Source organism: Polypterus senegalus, chromosome 8 (genome assembly GCF_016835505.1).
Source record: "Polypterus senegalus isolate Bchr_013 chromosome 8, ASM1683550v1, whole genome shotgun sequence".
In the NCBI taxonomy this organism is placed as follows: domain Eukaryota; kingdom Metazoa; phylum Chordata; class Cladistia; order Polypteriformes; family Polypteridae; genus Polypterus; species Polypterus senegalus.
The window spans coordinates 72,771,044-72,782,731 of record NC_053161.1 but is presented as its reverse complement, the minus strand read 5'-3'; the positions used below and the strand labels follow the sequence as shown (position 1 = coordinate 72,782,731).

The 11,688-nt window shown below is 37.6% G+C and overlaps 1 protein-coding gene across 1 annotated transcript in view; it reads left to right on the top strand.

Annotated features, from left to right (window-relative positions):
* Window positions 1-1,036: 1,036 nt before the first annotated feature.
* LOC120534040 (phytanoyl-CoA dioxygenase, peroxisomal-like) overlaps window positions 1,037-11,688 on the top strand; it is a 64,647-nt gene continuing 53,995 nt past the window's right edge. The window contains exon 1 of the mRNA XM_039761271.1: window positions 1,037-1,402. Coding sequence (XP_039617205.1) covers window positions 1,346-1,402 — 57 coding nt within the window. The 5' untranslated portion in view covers window positions 1,037-1,345. The remainder of the gene's footprint in view (window positions 1,403-11,688) is intronic.

Here is an 11,688-nt window from a genome sequence, read left to right as displayed (position 1 = left end):
GACCTCTTATTAATATAGTTCAGGATTGTGAGGGTTGAACCTTAGCACGACACCATTAGGGCACACTCACACACACAGACCTACAATAACTCCAAGCACAATATCCTGAAGTAACCAGACGTAAACAACTTCAGGATATGTGGAAGAAACCCATTGAGGTATGGAGATTACACTCAGACTCCACAGAGGCCGCTCCCTGGTTGGGATTTGAACCCAGAGACATGGAGCTGTAAGTATTGCAGAACTGGTTACAGTAAAACACTTGTGACAGAATACAAAAAACATATTGCACAATACAAAACCATCATAAGGTACATAAACTTTATATACATTATACATATCTACTTTTAAAAATAAGGTCCTTGAAATACCAAATAATAATAAATAGTCATATACAATATTCATTAGAGGCATAATACATTACCCATATCACAGTTTTGCTTTACAGTATATGTTATCAGCTCCATAACCTTTTGACTGATTATGTCTTAGGAAAGAAGCTACTGAGATGAAGTGTTGACCTTGTTTGTAGTGATCTGAAAATGTTTTTCACCTGATGTTAATAACTGGAAAAAAATCAATCTGCCTGGAAGTTTTAAATACGTAATGCCAGCCCATTTCCTCAACCAAGGTGTGCACATGGCTTGAAAAAATTTAAATAAAATTTTCAATCCCACTGTCTTTTTTGCTCTCCAACTCAAGGTAAGCACTAATAACACAAAAACAGTTAAGTTAGATGTAAGGATGAACTCAACTTGGTGGAGGAAAAAAATCATCATTTTTAGTTTGGCCATAACATAAGTAAAAACAATTAAAATATAATGCACCTTGTAAAAAACAAAATGTTTAAATTCTATAACAAGAGAGAAACCACTGTGTAACAGAAATGCTCATTTACAGAAACTGAACGAGCTCCTCCAGGTCTCCAGAGACCAGGCAGGAGCCGCACAAGGCATTCCCCTATGCCGTTTCTTGTAGTACAAAATATGAAGTCTAAACCAGCTCTACATGGCCGCCATCGGTGCCAGTCACTAAGGATCGACACCGACGTAACAGGATGCTGTTGGTGGCAGGAAACACGCCTGAATACGGGAAAAGAATGAAAAGTTCTCGTTTAGTGCCTCACAAAGATCGAATCGGGGTTCGGGTGTTTTCATACCCACATAGCAGCGCCACCTCGTTAACTTAATCCCGTATCTTTAGCAGGCCGGTGCACTTGCTGTTTTAACTATTAACCCGTCCTCCTTTGCCGCCTCGGCCAATCACAGAGCTCTGTGTAAAACTGTCTTGGAGTCCAGTCGACATTTAGCCAGACTCCCTTGGAACTTTAAGAAAATTCACCGCAATGTATCGAGCAGCTGAACGACTGAAGAAAATCGTACATCATCTGGATGGGCGAATCGTATCCTTTTCTTCGACATTATTTTGCAAGACGCGCTGCCCGAGATAGCAGAAGCAGACAATTCGAGGTTCTTCAGAGATGTCGGAGGCCCAAGTAAACGTGGTAGCATTCGCTTTCTAAGTAGCGCTTTTGCATAGTTATACAGTGCAGATTTGCAAAGAACAACAGAAAGTAGCCGATTATATACAAAATGGAAGCTTATCGCGGCTAATTACGGAGGAATATTTAGGACAAAATAAAATAAATAAATAAATAAATGCGTAAATAAATAAAAGTACTGTGAAATGAGAGCATAAATAAATAAATGTGTCACGAAATGTTTTTCGTTGCTTATTTATTTATTTCATTTTGTCCGTAACATCCCTGCAAACCGTCATGAAATACGGCTTGAAATAAAACTGTCACTTTCACTCGTCAAACTTGAGAGGGTGGGCTCTAACACGCCCTCTAGTTACTGATTGGTGAATCGATAGCACAAGAATTAATTAGAAAAATGCTTACTACTGCCGATGAAATGGATTCTGCCGAAGATATTACACATTTCAGAGAGAGAATCGAAGATTTATCGGAAGAAATTACAATGGTGGCGGCCCTTTTAGACTCCGATATAGATTAAACTATTTTTGAAATTATCGAAGAACAGGTGGAACGGACTCTACTACACTCCAGTTCAGGTGACGCAGTTCCCTGCTCTGGACGTCCATTCTTTGACATTCCAGCTGAGTCAATAGAACACCTTCTGTTATGCGGTTTAAAAGTACTAATATTTTGAACTGAATATTTGACCCTTGTTTTACGAGTATAACGTCAGTTGCATATTCGCAGCTACTTTTTCAAACAACTGTACGGCTCTGATCAGTGGCAAAGTTGTTCAGTTCAAAATATTAGTTGGAGCTGCTTTGGGCATTCCATGTCAAAGTACCTAAACTAACACAGCCGTTGCAGTTTACTGTATATCAAACTGGCTCATTCGCCTTGTGATCGTCTTCTCCGATACACCATATAGATCTGCAATCTGTCGTACTTTTAAACCGCATAACAGAAGGTGTTCTATTGACTCAGCTGGAATGTCAAAGGCTGGACGTCCAGAGCAGGGAACTGCGTCACCTGAACTGGAGTGTAGTAGAGTCCGTTCCACCTGTTCTTCGATAATTTCAAAAATAGTTTGTCTATATCGGAATCTAAAAGGGCCGCCACCATTGTAATTTCTTCCGATAAATCTTCAATTCTCTCTCTGAAATACGTAATATCTTCGACAGAATCCATTTCATCGGCAGTAGTAAGCATTTTTCTAATTTAATTCTTGTGCTATCGATTCACCAATCAGTAACTAGAGGGCGTGTTAGAGCCCACCCTCTCAACTTGACGAGTGAAAGTGACAGTTTTATTTAAAGCCGTATTTCAGGACGGTTTGCAGGAATGTTACGGACAAAATGAAATAAATTAATAAGCAACGAAAAACATATTTCATGACACATTTCTTTATTTATGCTCTCATTTCATGACAAATTTATTTATTAAGGCTTCATTTCATTATACATTTATTTATTTATGCTCACATTTCACAGTACTTGTATTTATTTGCGCATTTATTTATTTATTTCATTTTGTCCGAAATAGTCCTCCACAGCTACTCGCCACACATGTCACTGTTATGGTTTTTTTTTATATTTTACTAAGCTTCAGTATTCGTCAGTATGTTGAAGTGCTATCAAGTTCCTGACACTTTAAGGACTGCGCTGGAAGCATTCTTTAATTCATATGTCTTTAAGAATTGTGGTTGGCGATTGATTTTTGCTTTAGTTTTAATGATCAGTTGCGACGAGTAAACAACGGTGTTGAAAGTATGGCTTTTACACTTTGCCGGCTTATGTAAGAAAACTAATCAGCGGAAACGTAATGCCGTTATAGTGAATTTCCCAAAATAAGATTTACATAGTTACAGTTTCTTGCAATATTATAAGCTGTAAAGGCACAAGTAGTGGACAGATTGGCTGGCAGCTCTAAATCTTGTCCTGGTGCCCTTGTCTCCCACTTCATGCCCGACCCGCACCCTTGTGACCCTAAATTGAAATAAGTGGGTGTGGACAAATGTCATTTTAATTAAAGGTTCACTTATATCCTGGTCTCGCCTTTTTTGTACCAGCTGTTGTTTTTGGGTTGAATGCTTACATGAAAATTACATTTAATGTTTGGTTTATGAATTATTGTTCAGTTGGTATTGAAGCTGACCCCTCTTCACTCTAAAGTGACATTTACATAAAGGTTTTGTGTCCTGCCCAGGGTTGTTTTTAGCCTATATTAAAATCCCACAGCAGCCTATGGCTTCTCAACAAGCAGGATTGGTGAGAATGTGTAGAAATCCAGTATACCTTTCCTGAAAGTCTTCAAACATATGTCAGGAACCAAATGTGGCTAGGGCACCATTCTTTATTTATTGTTATACACCACAGAATACATGAGTAACTCTTGAAATATATAAGTAGAATGATTTCAACCTGCCTTTGTTCAAATTTAAGAACCTATTTTTTTACATCTTTAAAATGTATTTGTCTCTCCTTTTCAGATCTCAGTATCCATTTTCTAATTTCATTTGTCCAGTTCAGGGTTGCTGGGAACCCATGGCTGTCCTGGTGGAATTGAGCAGAAAGTGGGAACCAATTCCAGCTGCACACATAATACATACACATTTTGTTTGTTAAGTTTTTTCACCTCGTCTTTTTTCATGCTGTTGTACCTCTGGCCCCACATTTAAAGTTTGTTCTTGACCATTTTTTATGTTAAATGCAAAGATGCCTTTGATTGGGATCTTCTGTCTTTTAAACTTTAATGGAAGTTTACTGACATGGCCGGTAAATGGGGAATGAAGCAGTTATGCCCAGTTGAATTTCCAGTTTTCACTCTCAACTCTAAAATTATGAAGATTATTAGACATTAATGTAAAGCAGTTGAGGATATGCATTTCAGCGACATAACCGATTATGTAGTTTTTACTATAGAAGTATAAAATAGCAGTCCTATTACATTTTCTAAGGAATTCAGAAATTCTGCAGGATATCGAATCGTCTCTCTGTTTAACATGTTTGTTTTTTTCCTGAAACCCCATGAATCATTCCTGTATTAAACCAGATTGGTGATATCTCTCAAGTGATTTTCATATAGAACACTGAAATAAAAACGCATTTTTTTAATAAAAAGATTTTCATAGAATGCAAAAGTATGAAGGTAAAACAATATCATTTACATTTATTTATTTGGACTTAAAACATTTGTGATATAATTGATTATCTTTCTTTTCGTTTCCTAATTCCGTTCATCTGTTTAATAACATGCTTATTCAGCTTCAAGTTGTGAGGATCTTGTGTCTGTTCCCGCAGTGCTATGTGCAGTGACATTTAACTCTAGCTTGAACTGGCATCTTCACCTTTGTCTGCAGCTTCTAATGTGATCTGGACAATGCACTTCTGCATGAAATGGTAATATTTGATTCACTGTGTTTCAATTCAGAAACAATATTTTAACCAAAATGTGGTTAATTATTTGAAAAATTAACATAATTCATGCCATCCATCCTTTTTCAGAATCAGCTATACCCTGTGCAGAGCTCTAGGGAGACATGATTTGTCCCAGTTTTATGGGGTGCATGGTAGGAATTAACAATGGATGGAACATCAGACATTTACAGCACATTCTTACATGGTTTATAGTTTTTGAGAGACAGGATTAAGTTAGCATGTCTGGATCACTAGGCTGGGAATTGAACAATGATCCCTGGATTATGAGGAAGAAGGAATCATTACTGCAGAACTGTGGCTAAGCCGTCTATCCATCCAGACTCTAAATCTGCATTTTTCCATTATATAGTAGAGTTGGTAGTAGCTGGAAGAATACTAGCAATCAACAATTAGGTAATTTACTTAGGTACAGTGGTGTGAAAAACTATTTGCCCCCTTCCTGATTTCTTATTCTTTTGCATGTTTGTCACACAAAATGTTTCTGATCATCAAACACATGTAACCATTAGTCAAATATAACACAAGTAAACACAAAATGCAGTTTTTAAATGATGGTTTTTATTATTTAGGGAGAAAAAAAATCCAAACCTACATGGCCCTGTGTGAAAAAGTAATTGACCCCTTGTTCAAAAATCACCTAACTGTGGTGTATCACACCTGAGTTCAATTTCCGTAGCCACCCCCAGGCCTGATTACTGCCATACCTGTTTCAATCAAGAAATCACTTCAATAGGAGCTGCCTGACACAGAGAAGTAGACCAAAAGCACCTCAAAAGCTAGACATCATGCCAAGATCCAAAGAAATTCAGGAACAAATAAGAACAGAAGTCATTGAGATCTATCAGTCTGGTAAAGGTTATAAAGCCATTTCTAAAGCTTTGGGACTCCAGTGAACCACAGTGAGAGCCATTATCCACAAATGGCAAAAACATGGAACAGTGGTGAACCTTCCCAGGAATGGCCAGCCGACCAAAATTACCCCAAGAGCGCAGAGACGACTCATCCAAGAGGTCACAAAAGCCCCCAGGACAATGTCTAAAGAACTGCAGGCCTCACTTGCCTCAATTAAGGTCAGTGTTCACGACTCCACCATAAGAAAGAGACTGGGCAAAAACGGCCTGCATGGCAGATTTCCAAGACGCAAACCACTGTTAAGCAAAAAGAACATTAGGGCTCGTCTCAATTTTGCTAAGAAACATCTCAATGATTCCCAAGACTTTTGGGAAAATACCTTGTGGACTGATGAGACAAAAGTTGAACTTTTTGGAAGGCAAATGTCCCGTTACATCTGGCGTAAAAGGAACACAGCATTTCAGAAAAGAACATCATACCAACAGTAAAATATGGTGGTGGTAGTGTGATGGTCTGGGGTTGTTTAGCTGCTTCAGGACCTGGAAGGCTTGCTGTGATAGATGGAACCATGAATTCTACTGTCTACCAAAAAATCCTGAAGGAGAATGTCCGGCCATCTGTTCGTCAACTCAAGCTGAAGCGATCTTGGGTGCTGCAACAGGACAATGACCCAAAACACACCAGCAAATCCACCTCTGAATGGCTGAAGAAAAACAAAATGAAGACTTTGGAGTGGCCTACTCAAAGTCCTGACCTGAGTCCAATTGAGATGCTATGGCATGACCTTAAAAAGGCGGTTCATGCTAGAAAACCCTCAAATAAAGCTGAATTACAACAATTCTGCAAAGATGAGTGGGCCAAAATTCCTCCAGAGCTGTAAAGACTCATTGCAAGTTATCGCAAACGCTTGATTGCAGTTGCTGCTAAGGGTGGCCCAACCAGTTATTAGGTTCAGGGGGCAATTACTTTTTCACACAGGGCCATGTATGTTTGGATTTTTTTTCTCCCTAAATAATAAAAACCATCATTTAAAAACTGCAGTTTGTGTTTACTTGTGTTATATTTGACTAATGGTTAAATGTGTTTGATGATCAGAAACATTTTGTGTGACAAACATACAAAAGAATAAGGAATCAGGAAGGGGGCAAATAGTTTTTCACACCACTGTATATCTTGTTCTTTTTTGTATAGAGATAATATTGATTATATTGTTCTTAGGACGCAGACATATTTTCTTTCAAACACAAGTATGTATAGGTAACTTAATATATTACGTGAAGACCCTTAAATGGTTTGTCATATAACTCAAATTCTGGTCAGATTAATTGATATGTGTATATTAAGATCCATAGATCTTTTGCTGTTAAGTTACATATTTAATTAACATGCTGACAGCAACAGTTCCCAACCTGTAGTAAAATATTTCATTGTTCCTGAATGATCCATTTAGCTATTTGCCATCCTGATTTGCTTCCTAGCTTAACAGACTGAGCCTCTGTCTTTTATAATTTAGCTTATCTGTATTGCTCTAACATGCTAGAGGAGTTTCTTCTTTTAAGATCTCTTGCAGATGTGGGTACAATGTCCACGCTTTTTCAGCAGCTACAGAAATACATTGGGTACGGAAAGTATTCAGACCCCCTTCAATTTTTCACTCTTTGTTATATTGCAGCCATTTGCTAAAATAATTTAAATTAATTTTTTTCCTCATTAATGTACACACAGCACCCCATATTGACAGACAAAAAAAATAATTTTTGAAATTGAAATTTATTAAAAAAGAAAAACTGAAATATCACATGGTCCTAAGTATTCAGACCCTTTGCTCAGTATTTAGTAGAAGCACCCTTTTGAGCTAATACAGTCATGAGTCTTCTTGGGAAAGATGCAACAAGTTTTTCACACCTGGATTTGGAGAACCTCTGCCATTCCTCCTTGCAGATCCTCTCCAGTTCTGTCAGGTTGGATGGTAAACGTTGGTGGACAGCCATTTTTAGGTCTCTCCAGAGATGCTCAATTGGCTTTAAGTCAGGGCTCTGGCTGGGCCATTCAAGAACAGTCACAGAGTTGTTGTGAAGCCACTCCTTCGTTATTTTAGCTGTGTGCTTACGGTCATTGTCTTACTGGAAGGTAAACGTGCCTGGCTGTCTCCACACACTGAGGAGAGGCAAGACACATGACAGCCCGCATGGAGTTTGCTAAAAGACACCTGAAGGACTCTGAGATGGTGAGAAATAAGATTCTCTGGTCTGATGAGACCAAGATAGAACTTTTTGGCCTTAATTCTAAGTGTCTATGTGTGGAGACAACCAGGCACTGCTCATCACTTGTCCAATACAGTCCCCACAGTGAAGCATGGCGGTGGCAGCATCATGCTGTGGGGGTGTTTTTCAGCTGCAGGGACAGGACGACTGGTTGCAATCGAGGGAAAGATGAATGCGGCCAAGTACAGGGATATCCTGGACAAAAAACTTCTCCAGAGTGCTAAGGACCTCAGACTGGGCCGAAGGTTTACCTTCCAACAAGACAATGACCCTAAGCACACAGCTAAAATAATGAAGGAGTGGCTTCACAACAACTCTGTGACTGTTCTTGAATGGCTCAGCCAGAGCCCTGACTTAAACCCAATTTAGCATCTCTGGAGAGACGTAAAAATGGCTGTCCACCAACGTTTACCATCCAACCTGACAGAACTGGAGAGGATCTGCAAGGAGGAATGGCAGAGGATCCCCAAATCCAGGTGTGAAAAACTTGTTGCATCTTTCCCAAGAAGACTCATGGCTGTATTAGCTCAAAAGGGTGCTTCTACTAAATACTGAGCAAAGGGTCTGAATACTTAGGACCATGTGATATTTCAGTTTTTCTTTTTTAATAAATTTCAATTTCAAAAATTATTTTTTTTGTCTGTCAATATGGGGTGCTGTGTGTACATTAATGAGGAAAAAAATTAATTTAAATGATTTTAGCAAATGGCTGCAATATACCCCCGTGACCCTATTCGGATTCAGCAGGTTAGAAAATGGATGGATGGATGGCTGCAATATAACAAAGAGTGAAAAATTGAAGGGGGTCTGAATACTTTCCGTACCCACTGTATGTTTGATATTTAATCTTGAGGTCTGTTGCACTAAATTAAAACCATAATTAAAAGCTGCCAATCTGTATTTTTTTGTAATGAACTGGATTTTTGGGCTTTTATGCTTAAAGCCAGTCCATTCATACCTATAACAGAAGTCTCATTACTCACAATGAGTTTTTGATAGTGACCAAAATGATAACATCACATATACAAACCACCAAAATGAGGTTCTAGCAGTAGATCACGCTTGGACTAGGACCTCTGTTTCTCTGGATTGAGAAGAGCTAGTTGATGTGGCTTGCACATGCACCTAGGTTTCTCAACAGGCCATTCAGATGGGAGTCCTACAAGGTATAACCCATGTGAAGAAAACCCAGTGGTAGGCCCTGGACACTTTAAGGATTATATATTACTGTATCTCGACTTATGTAGGAGCATCTGAGAATTCCACAGGGGAGCTGGAAGAGGTTGCTGAGGATAGCATAATCTGGTCTGACCAGCTCACAATGTTGTCACCATGAAACTCATGAGGACAAGAGAGACTAAAGGGTAGGGACTTTAATTTTTGGCTGTTTAGCTCAAATGAGTAGGTTCTTTGTAAAATTAGACATACTGAAGACTGATGATTTTTCCCTTTAATAGCATGTTGTATGAGTGAGATGTGTTCCATCAAAAAAGAGAGATAATTACTGGGAGTCCTGTTCAAGTTAAAAAGTCATGGCTCTCCTGCATTACACCATCCCCCAACTTTCTCACCAGTGAAACAAGATGAAGGATGTGCTCTGATACTCACTTAGCAAGATGACGACATACCAGTACAATGCATGGACTTGGCTCACATTCTGAACACAGTGTGGGTTGTAAATACCAAGGCGAACAAATGCTGTTCTAGTTGCTACAAAAAGTAGCAATGTGGAGTTTATGTATACAGCAATTCATTATTTAATTTTCTGAATCTGCTTATTCCAATAAGTGTTGCAGGGAACAATTCTCTTGCAACATCAAGTGAAAGTAATATACCTATTTACAAGTTTAAAAAGTCAGTTTCTTTAAAAGTAGTTAAAAAAATCTATATAATAAAAATATGAAAAAGTGAAAAAGCTAACTGTAAAAAAGTACACTAAAAACAATATTAAAAAGCTTTTAAGTAACAATATGAAGGCAACAAGTAAGAAATTGTCAATAATAACATGTGCATGTAATAATGGTCCATAAAGATTTTAATATTAAGGTTAAGCAAAATGTTTTCAGTTTCTCAGCAATGAACAAAGTTCATTAAGGTCCAGTGGTAATAGCAGAACATGTAAAAAAACAAGCCGACGCATGGTTATGTTCAGTAAAACACATTAGCCCATGTATGTTACAATGTTGAGATTATAAACCATAACCTACAGGTGGAGATTACAGTAACTCATTGCTTAGATGAGCTGTGATGGTTGTACAAAATGGATGCCTCCAGGAAGACCTGTTCTGTTTTCTGTATAGACGTTCCTAGCATTCTGTTTTAGGACAAATTTCTGTTGGGCCTTCTGCTACTATTCTCAACTACTTGCATCATTGTGCTTTTTAGGTATTGTTCCATTTTTTGCATAACTGAATTATTTTTTATCCTAGTACCTTGCCTTTTATTGCTTTAATGCTTATCATGTATATGTTACCTGACACAAATGTAATTTTTTTGAAAATTTCCTTATTTTAATAGTAGTATGAAGTTAAACAAGACTTGAAGAAGAGATGGAATGTCTCAAATCTTGTCAGAAGATTTTCTTTATTATCTACTATTACCATGGGACGCTTTAAGAACTTTGTTTATTGCCAAGAAGCTGAAGATATTTTGCCATTTGCTAACCACCCTCCTCATACAGATGCATTGCTGTTTGATAACCAGTTTGAGGAGGCTGCAGATAATACTTTGGAGCATTATTACTAGTATTTGTTATTTCTGAAAATTTGTTACCTATTGTCTTCACATTGTTATCTACTTACTTAATTGGTTTTCATTATTGTTTTTTAGTTTGGTTTGTTAGTTTTTGTAAGTAGAAATTATGACTTAACTTATTTCTCTTATTTTCCAGCACACTGACCTACTTTTTCATCTTTTACTGTTGGTAAATTCAGCCATTTAGTTTTATATACACAGTACTTCAAATGCATGTAAAATCATATCCATGAGACATATAGATTAGGTTGTTTTGTATCTTTCTACATTTGTTGCTGTTTTAGACAAATAAAAACAGAACTAATACTTCGGAGTTGCTAGCTTTTGTCATTCATCTTGTCATTACTAAATATTTAATATTTTTTCAATGATGGAATAGTGGGCTGTTGCTGGGATATGCTCCCGTTCTCTGGAACACTGTGTTGGATTAATTGAGTTTGACAATGTTATGCTGTGTTATTGCTTATTCTAAAGTGCATTGATTTTTCCTACTTCTGCTTTCAAAAGCTTCTGGCAGTCTGTGAGGAGTAGTGCACTGCTAGATCTGTCATTTGCTTCTGCTCCTTCTCAAAAAGCCTACTAGTAATACTGAGTTTCTTTGAGACCAAAATGTCAACATAGTCAGCCCCAAACTGAAGTGTCTGAAGATATTTATTAAAGTAATACATACTGTCATAGATCTTTATAAAAAGAAAAACCTATATACAGTATTTGATTGCAAAAATCACCAGTCAGGTTGAAGTGTGTATACAGAAAGACATGAAGGTGAGATGCATTTGAATTGAATACTGAGGATCATGTTTGCTCATCCTTTAGCTTGTGGGTTAAACTTGTTTGTTTTGGTGTCCTTGAGCATTTAACTTTCCCCACCACGCTTCGAATAAGATTAATCAATAAAATA